At 33.5% G+C, this 15,573-nt stretch overlaps 1 protein-coding gene across 6 annotated transcripts in view; it reads right to left on the bottom strand.

Annotated features, from left to right (window-relative positions):
* Window positions 1–4,576: 4,576 nt before the first annotated feature.
* Window positions 4,577–15,573, bottom strand: part of axo (axotactin) — a 356,966-nt gene continuing 345,969 nt past the window's right edge. For 3 of the 6 annotated variants that reach the window (XM_069818184.1, XM_069818183.1, XM_069818185.1), the window contains one exon: window positions 4,577–10,224. In XM_069818184.1, the coding sequence (XP_069674285.1) occupies window positions 10,031–10,224 (194 nt within the window). In that variant the 3' untranslated portion in view covers window positions 4,577–10,030. The remainder of the gene's footprint in view (window positions 10,225–15,573) is intronic. The other 3 variants (XM_069818187.1, XM_069818186.1, XR_011330936.1) reach the window with 3 other exon arrangements.

The following is a 15,573-nucleotide window of genomic DNA, read 5'->3' as shown; positions in this document are numbered from 1 at the left end:
CAAACTGGACGTATGGTGGAAGATAGAAGGAAGGAACATATCCGACTCTGCAAATACGGACCATACGAAAAATCAGCAATAGCCTTACACTCAGCAGATTCAGGCCACGCCATCGAATTCGACAATATCAAGATAATAGATAAAGAAGACAACTTATACATAAGACTGGTTAAAGAAGCCTTCCACATCAAACAACATTCCAACAACATCAACAAGGACGAGGGGTTACAACTCAGCAACTCATGGGGAAGTCTATTCCAAGATCATACTTAGGAACGAGAAACCAGGTCTGCACATGTATGCGGCGCCCCCCCTTCATCCGGACATCGGGCATAATATCAAGGTCACTCTTTCGGACCTTATGAGGGCCAATATTTAATATGAATACTCCCCTTCATACAGACCTCAACCAGATTGGATAACAAAGGACCAATCAGATGCCAGGAGAACCTACGACCTATCACCGCAAGTACTCCTCCCATCGAGACATATATATATATATATATATATATATATATATATATATATATATACACATACACACAGGAGCTCGCAGACTATTTCCTTATCCAACAACTGCTCTGAAGATGACCACAACACAGCGGTCGAAACGTCAGCCACCAACACCAAGACAACACAGTAGAAGCCCCGAAGCTTATCCACACACCAACTTTTCTTCTGACCATTTTCATAAATTCATTGTGATAATCCCTACTTTTTGTATTTGCTTTGAATATTAATTCTGAACCAGAAATGAAACCATTTTCTTCTCCACCAGCATGAAAAATAATGTTTCTCTAACCTGCACTCTCATTTTTCCTAACTCCAAACTCTTCATTGTTCTGCCAGCACTTACTGTATAGTAGGGAAAGATCCAAGTTTCGTCCAGGTAAGTGGCAAGTTTCTTAAACTTGCCAAGTTTATTATTCTTTCTCATTTTTTCTGAGTTAGCGAGCTCTCCATCTGTTACAATTCCATTCTTCTCTATTAGAAATACTTTTTACTTTTAATTGTGATAATACATTACAATTTGTTGAAATATTACTTTTACATTTTTTAAATTTTAATTCCAATTCTTCCGTAATATTATCTGAAGAGTTTCCCTCTGTCTTTGGAAGTCAAGATGTTCCTTTGATGCAATAAGAATCTTTTTATAGTTGAAACGTCTTTATTAACAAGCATGGAATTAAAATTCTCTCTCTCAATGTACATCTTTCAAAATCGTCGAGCAAAATTTTATTTGCAGTTTTCCTTTTCTTTCTTGTCATTAATTATCTACTACTTGATTGAGCTATTGCACTTTTTTTCTTATATTAACTATAGATCACTTAGACATTTCAGTAGCCTTTCCTGCTCTCTCAGTAGCTTTATATATAGGCACTATTTCATAATTTCCCTATTTATTATACAATTCTTTACTTATATAAAACAGAAGTACATTAAGCTGTAGATGATCCTCACATCCTGAGATTGCAAAAGCCTTTATTCAAGTTTAATTACAAGTGAATCCTAGTTATATCCTTTTACTTACTCCAAGGGAAAAACTCTGTACTCCCTCTGTATAGGAGGTTGAGTAGACCCACCCAGACTTGTTCTGGAAGTTACAGCAAGATTCAAAATCCCACTTCTGTTTAAGGCTTGAATTCTGACATTTCCAGTCTGTGACTTGTTACTCTACCGACAGAGTGAACTCTGTTTCAGAGACACTGAAGACAAGGAAGTGATAAAAGATACGGTACTTCAATATCTGCGCATCATTAGTGTAACAGCCAAGTCATTAGATTTTCATGTTTGAGACCAGTGTTCAAACTCCAAATTATTATCCAACCGGAAATTATGATGATCAAAGATTGTGCTTGGGAAAGATTTTCTCATGGTACAGTACCTACTTTCTTTTCTTCTGCCAGCATGCCACCAATTCTGTATTAATAACCATTAATAGAGCCCGGATGTTTGGCAAAATGTTTATTTTACTGGGGGGAAGTAAATCATTATTTGCATAGACATAAATGTGATTTGGAGTAAATCAAAGTGATAGGGCCAATTTTTATTTTACCTACTTTGCCTTTTTTAAAGGTATTTTTTACTAATAAATGTTTTTTTTTTTTTGTCATTTTAAAGCAATATTTCTTGTTTATTTGCAATTTTATAATTAATTGTAATGTAATGTGTATGAAGCAAATCGAATGTGTGTGAAATTTAAATATTTAAAACAATGACTAACTTTACTAACAATAGTAAATAAAAGTAATTTATTTCGGTGCTTAATCTGCTAATAATCATGCTTTAGTACTATTGGTGTAATATGAATAATGATCGACAATCCACAGTTACAAATATGATATAAAAGTTGTCACGTAGCATTTCTAATTGTTTGCTTTCATTTTTCAAATCTTACTGTTACAATTTTGTGCTACACGTGTTTATTATTATAGGAAAAAGAAATGTGAGTGAGGAACAGTTGGTTATTGTTGGGTAACAGAAGGTATAAGATCGGTTAGCTAGAATGCCTAAATCCAGAAAACCATTGAAAAGTAAACTTCATGCTTACATTAGTGAATTTGGTGCCCATGTGTTTTCAACCGATGGAACAGTTTTGTTATGTAAAGTTTGTGAAAAAGGCAGTTAATCACGAAAAAAAGTATTTTATAAGTCAACATGTGTCACCTACGAAATAAATATGCGAGTTATGTTGATATAATTTAAATTTATTGCTAAAAAATATTATGTCTTTTTAAAATTTATAATGCCTTTTTCAAAGATTATTGTGCCTTTTTTTTTTTTTATTTTTTATTTATTTATTTATTTTTTTTGCCTGCATTTTAATGTCTAAACATCCGGGCTCTAACCATAACCTTTGCTATGTGAACAAATTTACCTTCACATAGTGCATCACAAGACAATACTTACGATGACAACCTCTGTACATTAGCAAAAGGGGGAATGATAGGTTGTAAATAATCAATCTAGAATTGACATTGGCAGAAAAAAGCCACAATTACCCCGTGTATTGGAAATTTTCATGTTTAAATTCTTTCATAAGATCCTATTCTAAGCAAAATTTGTTTATGATGCTCTATTAGAAAGAGAGTAAATTCCTTTAATTAAGTTACATATCAAATGAAGGATTCAGAGCCATAGTGGGCCAAGCACCATTTATTAAAAATGGAGAAAGCAAAGGTTAAAGTTAAGTGAATACCATAGTTTAATGAAGATTGACATACCATTTAGCTTTAATGTGTATACTTTATATTACTTGCTGTATTTATTTTATTTCAGTAGGTTATTTTACGACGCTTTATCAACAGCTTAGGTTATTTAGCATCTGAGTGAGATGGTGATAATGCCGGTGAAATGAGTCCGGGGTCCAATACCGAAAGTTACCCAGCATTTGTTCATATTGGGTTGAAGGAAAACCCCGGAAAAAACCTCAACCAGGTAACTTGCCCCGACTGGGAATCGAACCTGGGCCATCTAGTTTCGCAGCTAGACGCACTAACTGTTACTCCACAGGTGTTTGCTGTATGTTTCCATTCAATTATGGTAATAACTTCATTTTAACCCTTGTTTTCTACAGTTTTAGTGAATGGCGCTTGGCCCACTATGGTTCTGAACCCTTCAGATATGAATAACAGACATATATCAAACAAAAATTACTGAATTCGTTAACCCTATGGGCACTGTAAATTCTGTATTGAAACAGTCAATGATCCAAAAGCATACCAGAATCAAAATGTAAAAAACTTTAGCTAGACCAGTTCTGGCATATGGTTGTGAAGCATGGACTGTCAGGAAGAAGGATAAGGCTCGAATGACTGTAGCTGAGATGAGGTTTATGTGACATATGGCTGAATACATAAAATGGGATCACAGAAGAAATTAAGACATATTGAAAGAATAACAAATTGATCATATTTTACTATAGGCCTACTTTGGACAACAAAGGGAAAATTGGAAGAACCATGTTAATAGAATGAATAAAGAAGGAATCCCGAAGGCTATCCATTGATATAGAGGGAGGAGATCAATTGTACCTCCTGCTAAAAGATGGACTGCTTCCGTAACAGGCCACATGGCCTATGCAGGATTCGTGGGTGTTGATGGGTGGATGGATGGATGGATGGATGTTGAAATTTCTTTATAAAACAAACATTTTCATTTTAAGAACATTCAATTTTGTGCTTTCTTCCTGAAAAGTTTCTGCACTGAATGCAATTCCTTTTCCAGAAAATACTTGTGTATATGGCCAAATTTAATTTAAATGTAACTCACCTGTCATAGTCTGCTTTAGCACCATCTGAAATACTTAGTTAATGTTGGTTTGCGTCTTTACAGCATTGAATATATATATATATATATATATATATATATATATATATATATATATTCCAATTCATGCACATTTTTATACTACAATTATTGTTCTTATAGTGTGGTAAACAAAATATATATATCACACTGTTAATGTTCAGGCTACAAAGAGTGATGACAAATAATTCACACACTGTAGACTATTCTGAGATTAGCCTTTGATATGACACTCTATTCTTCGATACAATGAACTTTTATCAGAAACTGCACTTTTCCTTGTTTATTTTAATGAACAGTTTATTACTTTAACATATTTATCAGCACGTCTTGTAACATCACATTTTCATATTTACTAGACATGATTCACAATATATTTTCACTGTGTATCAGTACATTTCATTAAACTGTAACCAAAATGACTTGTTTTTCTCAATCACTCTGAGATCATCCAAGAAGTTTTAAAACTTATGAACTTCACTGTCTCTAGAATAGTATCCCACGTCTGCAGAATACCCAAACACAGAGCAAATTCTAAGAAATTGGCTACTCGCTTCACTACAAATAAAAGCACCACTAGAAGTACAGTATACTAATCAAATATAAATATATTCTTCTGTATTGTCTGTTATGTCGGGGGAGTGGATTCCATAATCAAGCACTGATGACCATCACATTGTCATAAATAGATGCGAGCCGATGCATTTTAACACAGTAAAATTGGTTGACCCTTAAAATTCACTACAAGAACCTCTTCTTGTTCTTCTTATTCTTCTTCTTTTAGCAAAGTACCGGTGAATAATTTGTAATACAATACAATATATTACTTAATAAAGTATAATAATACTGAAGAATATTTCTTTGTCTCTAAATCAGTTAAAACTGTCCATGGAGTATAAATTTACTCTTTATCATGAGTAAAAGAATCAGTGGCAATAATGACTACAAGAAAAGCATGCGTTAGGCATCATCTATCTTCATTGCCCCTCCCTCCCTCCTCTGAATTCTAAGACCACAAACTAAAGTACACAGTTCATATCGCCAAAATAAATTTTAGCTCATAAACATTTAAATTTTGGACAAATTAAAACCTATATACGCAATAGAACTCGACTTCTATAAGTAAATATAGAAATAATCACAAAATTCCAGTTTGTTATTCACCAGAAACAGATATAAGCCACGACATGGCCTACAGCTAATGATTATATTTATCTGTTGATAAATTACTTAAAGAGTTACATTTTTAGCCTAATTGCATTGTTACAACATCCCATTTTTGTAAAGTATATACTTGATTTATTATTTTATAATCAATAGCTTAAAAGTTTATTATTTTCTTACTTTGAAATGTTTTTGTAAGATTAAGGAATGTAACTGTCATTTTGTTACATAACACTTTGTAGGAGAGGGAGAGAACAAGAAAAATAATTTGTAACAAGGAAAGTTAGATTACTGTACATATGTATGTAATAAGAAACAAGATCTGAAAACAAATAGGTAATTCATATAACTATAGTTTGTAATAAGGCAGTTCAAAATATTTTTTACTTATTTATAGGGTTATCAGGTCTTCTGCAGAAAAAAAATATTTTGAATGAAAATCACTAAAAATAAAAATTTGAAATTCTTTCGTTTACTATATAGATACAAGTTTTATTTTGGTTATAAGTACTTTACTTCAATTGTTTACTTATACTTGTATACTTATTTTGTTTTTCTTAATTTTATATCACGTTTTGCATTTTGGAAAAACTCCTGGCATGGAAGGTGAAAATTTACAACAGCTTGTACTTCTGACTCAATCAAGTCCTTGGTACATCGACTTTTTACATATGTCCATTTTTTTCCACAAGTGCATTGATCCCAAGGATACTGAACAGCCTACATCTTTACTAATGTTATTCACATTTTTATTGAGAACATTTGGGGGGGGGGGGAAGAATCCATTTTGCTACATCACTGTCTTCATACCGTACTTTGAACTTGCAGCTAATTATTCTCTAGTTTCACAAAATTTTTCACATAGCTTATAAACATTAACATGTTCTTTGGTTTCAAATACTCCAAGTTTTAAATTATATTTTCGCAGCTATTTTAAAATAGATTTTTACTGAAAAGCATCTTACAGGGAAAATAAAAACGTAAGATGTAGTAAAAATGAACCAAAAAAGGTACAACTTGAGAGAAAAACTTAAGACCTGGCAACCCTACTTATTTACATTTTCGTTTCCGATAAGATTAACGTTTAATTTATTATAAATAAATAAAAGACTGCGAAAATTATTCTAATTCTCATGAAAAAGTGAGGCCCGAATGTATACTTTTCATAGAGGTACTCTGATTTTTTGTAATCAGGTTTATGTAGAACAAGACAGTATGTCATATGACCTACTTCGTAAACATTAAGATACTCTTCTTAGAAATTCTGCAAGAAGTTAAAAGTTGTCTGCCTTATTTATTTAAAAAAACTATTAATTTATGAAAGAAACTAAAATATTTTCCAAACAGTTATAAAATTGTCTATCCTATACAGTACTGTAGTCTTTAATATTTTCATGATACAAAAGTATTTTACATAGGTAATGATTTCAGTGGTAGTTTGTATCAGTCAAATATTATCTCCTGTGAAATCATATGCTATTGAAGAGAAATGAACTGAAGTACAATTGTTCAACTACCGTACTTTTTAAAATTATAAATTTGTATGAAATAAGAAGTGTAGTTTAAAAAAAGGCAATTTGAGTTTGCCTATCGTAAGGTTTTATACTATTCTTTGCAATAAATGTGTGAAGAATGGAATTTGTTATCTGAACAAATGTAGATCTAACCTTCAATATGTTGTATTTTTTTTATATATGCAGCAATTTAATAGCTTTATGATAACTTCTTCTGATAAATGAGAAATTAATTTTTAACCAATTTCATGCATTCTGATGAAAATAAACAAGTAATAATGTTAGAAATAGATGGGCATACAGGAACTTAATGTACGACTGAAACCAAAAGTTAAATTAACATTAACTTCTATCTTATTTTTTCGTATATGAACACCTGACTTCAGTTTCTCGAATTAGGTCTACATATCTTGTATTGTTTGGCATGTACTGGTACCATATGAGAATAATAATAGGACTACTTCGTGTTTGTTCTTGTCCAGGCTACGGAAATTTGTCAATGACTTACTAAGATGAGCACAAAATGCAACAGAATCTATAAAACGAACAGCTGCTTAACTGAGGGAAAGTTGGAATGGTGGTGATCAGACATGCTGGAGGATTGACTGATAAATGTCAAGAGAACTAATCACAAAACAAACAAAAAACAAAACAACATACGATGCTGGCATACAAATTGCGTATTATTAAAAATACAATGATGAAACATGCAAGTAGTGCAAGGTGCCTGAAGTGTCTCAAATGTGTTCATACCATCATATCATAAAACGAAGTGTCTGAGCTGAGGATAATTGTTTGTATGAATTGTTTTACTACTTTTCGCATATAATATAACCATTTAATCTGGCCGAATATTTCAAATACAGTCTATATAATATTAAGAAAAATTTTGTAATGCAATGCAAGAAATTCAAATGTAAGGATGTTATGATTTCAATACATTTTTGTTTGACACTTCATTAAAGCATCCACTTTTCTCATATGGACTCTTGGCAGAAGCTAAAACGTTAATGGAAGTATGCTAGGTGCGGGGGGAGGGGGAGGGGGAGCCTGCAAATTTCCATCTTTTATGGGGTTTCACAGACAATACTTAGCAGAATTTCTGAGTGGTGCTGCCTAATGGCTCAAACATGCTACTGTTCAGAATGACATATTAACTTCATTGACTGCTTTGATTGAACAGTTTTAACGTATTATCAGCTAAAGCTTGCAACAATGCTGGTGAGGTTCTGCCACCAATTGCTAAAGTGATTTGGTTGTATTTCAATGCCTCCAGTTAAACTAATGTCTTGTTAATAGTGAAAATGCTGAGAAGCGTCACTGAGTGGCAGCATGTGAAACAATACGTACGGTAGTTATTTGATGAACTACCAGTAAAATCACTTTGTAAACAAACAAATTATCACAAATTCTGTATAAAGAAATCTGTTTTCTATGAGTATTAATATGTACTAATGAAATTATCGTAAGTAATATCATATTAAGATGCAAATCTGGCTTTCAGGTAGTAGCACCCTGTAAAGCAGGTTTGAATAATTTCAAGGAAAAATTGTTTCGCGGCTAGGTATCAATCCCGGGACTCTTTGCTTAGCGCACGAATGCTCTACCGACTGAGGTACCCCAGGAACTATACACGATACAGTCACAATTTTTCCTTTATATCCACACAACTCAAATGGGCTGACAAGATGCTAGAACCCAACTTTGAGTGCACAGAAATTCTGTGTGACTTAAATTATGGCTTCCTGTTAACGTACCTCCAGTAATATATACGTGTGTTGTGTATACTTCCTGGGGTAGTTCAGTTGTTAGAGCATTCGTGCGCTAAACGAAGGGTCCCGGGATCGATACCTGGCCCCGGAATAATTTTTCCTTGAAATTAATTATATTAAGAATCCAATATTAATACAGAGTGTGTTTTCTCACCACACTCCAATATTATTAATAATTAAATTAGTTCAAGATTTTGGTATAAGTAAAGAGTTTTACTTGTTCAGTTTGAGAAAGCTATAAATTATGTGCGACTTGAATAAGCTTTTTAAAATTGAATGAATCAACATTTGGAAAGTCATTTTTGTACAATGTACGTATTGCTTTTGGAGCTACATAACCCGGTGTTTGCTTTCAATCCAGTATACCGAGATACAAAATGAGACTGTGTAACAATTTGTATTAATCACATAAATTTTATGAAGCGAAGGTAAATAATTATTGTCAATCTTATATTGCACATATGTCCTACTTTTATAGGCTATATCTTAAGGGGTTTACAGCAGAGACCTATTGTGCGCATATGTAGGAATGATGCTCATAAAATATCCAGAAAATAGCATACCTCGAAGTATGTTTATTAACAACAAACAATTTGTACTCTCTTAGAATATATTAACACTATCCAAGTGTTGTTTGCAACCTTGTATTTGACATATTGGTTAATTATATTTATACCATTTTCGAGTCATGTATCTAGTGATACAGTAATTTAATTTACTTGTTGTGTTTAGTAATGATTCCAATAAAGAACGATTTTTTTTTTCTATTTCGCGAGTTTACATACTAAATTATATCGAGAGATTTTTTTTTTTAAGTTAATAACGTAGTTTGAGTATTACTTTGTCTCACAAAAGAAACCTTTAAGTGCTATAGCACAAAACGACTTTAAAAACAAGCCTGTAATATATTGAATAGGTCTGAAATGCGTCTAAGATACTGAAGTTTTGTATCATGTTCTGTAACATACAATGACACAAATTATCTTAAGTAACACTGAAAGTAAAAGTTCATAGAATTGTTTCCTAAAGATAAGTCAAAGAAAAATATAAAATATATATGTAACTAAGATGATACCACTGATCTCATATCATTTGAGTACACTAGTCGCAAAACTAAGTTATTATGTGGAACTTAACTTATTTGTGATCGATGTCCTCTTACTACCATATATTAGTTTCTATACAGAATTTGTTGGCTCTCCAACACAGCAAAAGATATGGCCACGATCTACCATCTTCTGATACTAGTTCCACAATGCACTGAATATCAACTCAGTCAACAGAGAGTACAGACTCTTTGCTAGCACGCGTTGTATTGGATGACTGCAGCCTTGGACCACCCAGGTAGCTGATGGGGTTTCCAAATGTACGTTGGTCCTCTGACAAGAACACTGGGGACAGAGTTGCCCCGGGCACCAAAGCTCTTGGTGTAACAATAATTGGTTCATGATCCGATGTTACTGAATCTGGAAGAATATTTGATGATGAAATTTACAAGCAGAAAAAAATAAACACAGAATAATCCATATGATATACCACCCAAGAGGAAATTGCTGTCTAATGACAGGATAATAAAATACAGATTTGGAGTACTGTTAAATAATAATGAAACTTAAAAAAGCATACTGTAGAAATTGTTAGAACAGTGTTGTTATAGATCCTGGATTTCACAGGATGTTCCCATGACTACGATTCAAACTTCTTTCTACTGTTGCAAGAGAAAGTAAAAAGGATACTCATCTTACAATTAATAAGCTATAATAGTTTTCATTACAATACCTAGTAATTAAAAACCTTTCTTCTGAATAATACTGTGTGTTTTAGTAAGCTCCCAAATAATTGAGATATCTGTGATACATCACTATTGTTATTATTTAGCAATATTAACATTTCTTAATATATTAGCAACTTTCGTTAAACGATGAAAGAGTAATGGAACGGAGAAAAACTTTCGTTAATACAAAATTTACGATTGGTATTTGTTTCTTGAAAATGATTTCATTGTCTGCAAATAAATTTGAATAACATTTAACTTTTCATTTTATATTCACTTGAAATGTCTTATGAACAAACAATCTTTTAATTGCACACAACAGAATATAATTTTTTATTCTTTTTCCGAGAAAAATTTTGTAACATGAAAACTGCACAGTAGTCACTCCAAGTATTCTCCATTCGGGAGTATATATCGGTAATTAGTTACTGGATTTTTTAAACACTACATTAATCATCTACCAGTAACACGTTACAACAATACAACAATCCGATATCAAATGCACATAAATGTGTATTTCAGTTACAATTCACAAAATGTGTAAGTTAGTATGGTAAGCCTTCAAGCATAAAAATTGTGCCGTTTATATTTCGGCACGTCAGTTTCTCCTTTCCATTTCTTTCCTTTTCTTCTATCCTTATGCCTTTCTCTGTTTGTTCTAGTTCTTCTTACTCTTCATAGATGGCCTGTAGTTTGTTCCTTTCTGATCTAAGTCTTATTTCTTTTATATAGATGGCTTACTTCTCTCATCTTTCTGTTTTTCCGTATTCTCTGGTTCTGTTCCTATAACCTGTGATGAGTTGATACCGGGGGAGCAGTTATTATTTTATAATAACGTTTGCTGATTGGTTAAGATCGAGGGAGCAGTTAATATTTTATAATAGCGCTTGCTGATTGGTTAAGACTGTGGCGCCAGTTTATATTTTGCCTGTGTGGCCAGTGATTATTTTAGAGTAGCGTCTGTCTGGTGGTGGGCGGCGTGCAAGCTGGATGTGTACACGTTGTTGTGGGGACCTGCGATAGGATCGCGGAAGAAATAAGTCTCATTGCGGGCGGCATACAGACCGGGAGTGTGTCGACTGTTTCAGTTACGTACACGTTGTTGCGGGAACCTACGATTGGATCATGGAAGAAAGACTGATAGAGGATGGTAACGTTTACTCCCGAGGTCGAGAAGTTATACTCAGTCATTTGATGTGCTAACTATATTGAACTGGATTCGATTTTCTGCTTAGCTATCGGGCAGTCAACTCTGTTTAAATACCGATCGGTATTTTATTTGCTGTTCTGGTCTCTCAAGCTGTGATGTAACTAATAGTCAACCATGGGCTACTAGAAGTTTTATTGCCTTATTCTGGAACGTTTTACTTAGAGATTACACCAATAAACTTTGTACGAGTATGGAATTCAAAATGGAGGCTTTCATTGTTGTGTGACGTGTGAGGGGTGTCCATTTTCAGTGTAACGATTATATGTGTGTTAAGTATTGGTTATGAGCAGGGAACGGATTTATATGGACTAAAAATATATGAAATATGTAAATATATATGTAGTTATTTTTACCAAAATATGGAATTAAATATGGATTTTTACCAAAATATGGAATTAAATATGGACTTAAAATTATAAAAAAAAATGACTATGTACGTTAAATATTGGTACATTTTAATCAAACTAAACAAAAAATATAATGGACGTACCTTATCTTCCAATGTAGTTTCAACAAAACACAATTTTTATTGTCTGTTACCATAACAATAGGTTACAAACATTTCTTTCAAGTGCTGAAAAGTGAATCTTCTTCTATTGTCTCTGAGGATAGATTTATACTGACTAAAAGAGCGTTCGACGTCACAAGAAGTAACTGGTACATAATTCAATTTCACAATGTCTGCTGGGGATAAGTCCAAGTTAATCTTCACTGTTGATTCACCACTCATCACAGCAACAACCTTTTGTAGTTCTTCATATCCAGGGTTTTTTGAAAGTACAGTGTCCACCTTAGCTCTTACTGCATCTGCAACTTTACCTCTACCACGATTCAGTTGTTCCACAGTACTATTTATAATTTCAAAACTTTCAGATAGTGAAAGGTGCCTATTTTGGAGACTTTTGAGCGTTTTTATGATGCATGAAAATGTATGCTGAATGTGAGCTAAGTCATTCTTCACACTTATGTCACAGGTAACTGTTTTCGCAGTATCAATTGAGACTGCATCTTCAGAGTCCAATGCAAGGAGAACATTGTTAATAGAGTCTATATGTTCGGCATAATATTCAACTGCTTCTAGCCATGTACCCCATCTAGTTAAAATTGGCTTTGGTGGCAATGGAATTTCAGGGTACATTTCTTTCAACACGTTAACTCTACTGGGAGCTTTGAGAAATACTTTTTTCACTGATGAAATCAACAAATCTACTTTAGGGAAATTGTCTCTGACCACTTCTGCCACACGATGAAATGCATGCGCCACACAAGTAAAATGAGTCAATTTAGGATATACAACAGATAATGCTTGTCCAGCTTTGACCATATAAGGGGCAGCATCGCTAATAAAGAATAACACATTATCGTACATAATACCCTTTGGCCACAGGATACCCATAGCTTCGTTGAACAGTTTAACTATAGTTTTGTTATTGCACTTTTCTAGAACATCACAATGTAAAAGAATTCGTTCAGAATATTGTTCACTTAACAAACCGATAACTACATTACCAACAAGTCTACCTTCTTTGTCGGGAGTCTCATCAATGGAAACCCAAATTGAACTATCTTTAATTTCATCTCTTATCTTCTGTATTGTCTCATCGTAGATGGATGGAGCATACGTCTTCCTAAGTGTTGACTCATCCGGGATTGTATGTTGAGTATATTTTTCAAGGAATTCCCTGAAGACCTTATTCTTTAGTTTGTAGAGAGGAATATCAGCAGAGATGAGAGAACGGCACAGGTCGATGTTAAACTCAGATCTTACATTCGATGTTGTTGGTTGTGTTAAAAACAATTGTCTCTGCTTGGAATTTAGTTGTTTGTTGGCCTGATGTTTACTAGTTGTAATGTGTTGTTGCACCAGGAACTTTTGTGTAGATGATACTGCACACTGACACAAATTACAAAATAATATTTTATTGTCAGTTGATAAACCATCTTCTTTAAATTCTGAAATGTAACTTGTTAGTTTTGATTTTAAATTGACTGAATGACGTACTTTTGGCATATTTACCGTCTTTATAGTATGATTTACAAAACTGAACCTATGTGTACTCTGACTGGCATTTAACTGTTGAGCTGCACAACTGAAGTCTGTTAAAAATTTTAAATTAAATTAATACAGTTTTGTAACTTACTTTCCCATTGTTGATAGGACTGCTAATTTTCAAATAACTCTGATGTTAAAGGGATTACTGAACATGTGTTTAAATCTCTATTGTTGAAATGTATTTTTAAAAGTTAATGGAATTTTGTTTTGTTTTATTGTTAAACCTAATATAATATGGACTGTTTTATATGAAATATGGAAAATATATGGAAATTAACGAAAATATGTACTAAACTCTAAAATATGGAAAAATATGGAAAATAAAAGTAGGATTTTTCAACCCTACACATTGTGAAACATAAAGATAATGCAAAATATAAATTATATTAGCTTTATAAGTAAATATGTATTTACATATAAATCCTTTCCCTGGTTATGAGTGAGGTGAGTCGACAAGATGGATGCCAACAAAGAGGGATTACCATTCATGTAAGGTAACCAGTTGGGTTTGATTTACATTACGCTGTGACGTATATATAGTCTGTGTGACGCTATTATTTGGTTTATTTTAAATAAATGTCTGTCTTTAACGTAGGCAATGTGTGTTGTCACTTAATTACCTCGGCGAACTGATTACCATCCTGATAATAACGTTTCAGGGCAGGGTTATTTGGTATAATTATGATATTTATCATTTATTTCACCAATCAAAAGTTCTACCAGACCCAGCGATGGTTCAAAATAAAATACAGATATATAAAAGTTTTTGTTCTCTTGTACAGAGGAGGGACCTGAAGCCTTGCACTACAGCCTGAGGCTTATTGTGCTTACCACTCATGTTCTGTGAATGATTGGGTAGCCAAAGAGCCGTGCTCTTTTACAAGTACAGCACGGTGCACCGTCAATTGAACTCTGGTATGGTATGGATGATATGTGAATTAATGATGGCGAAATGAGTCCGAGGTCCAATGCCGAAAGTTACCCAGCAATTCTGTTTCAATTGGTTGAGGGAAACCCCGGAAAAACCCCAACCAGGTAATTTGTCCCAACAAGGATTCGAACCTGGGCCTGCTTGTTTCACAATCAGATGTGCTGACCATTACTCCACAGTGGTGGACTATAAAAGTATTAATGTAAGCATACAATATGTTTCTGTAGCAGCGATAAGAAACTCTGACCTGCAGTATACGTGATTAATAAACATCAATAAAACTTTGTTATCGGTACGAGAGATATCATTAGACACTTCCATATTTATCAGACATCTGGCTACAGACTGGAAGATACTGGTACTGCATTCAATTTTGTGTAATGGCGGAATTTTTCGCATTACCATCTGGAACAGTTCCAAGGTCCACTCAGCCTCTTGTCAAATTGAGTACCGGTACTGGGTCTTTCCTGGGGTAAAAGGCAGTCAGAGCATGGGATTGACCACCCCACCTCATTTTAGTGCTGAGTTCAAACTTCATGCCCTCCCCCACATGTGAATGCATGAGGTCTAAAAGGGAAGACCTTGCTGATGAATAGCTATTGCACAAGAACAGGACCCATTTATTTTGCTTTCATGTATGTAGAAGGACTCTCAAGTGGTTATTTATACTTACTAATTCCCAGTTAAACATTAAAATATGTTTCATACAACAATACCTAACAGAGACCTCTAGGAGTGTTAATAACAAATACAAAAATTCAAGTCAAGTGTTAATTATATGAACGAGATAATCCATCCAGATGTTAACTAAAATGACATTGGTATTCAAAGAGCATGGCATTGAAAA

The sequence above is a fragment of the Periplaneta americana genome, chromosome 2, assembly GCF_040183065.1.
Source record: "Periplaneta americana isolate PAMFEO1 chromosome 2, P.americana_PAMFEO1_priV1, whole genome shotgun sequence".
Lineage (NCBI taxonomy): Eukaryota > Metazoa > Arthropoda > Insecta > Blattodea > Blattidae > Periplaneta > Periplaneta americana.
This window is presented reverse-complemented; position numbering and strand designations above follow the sequence as displayed.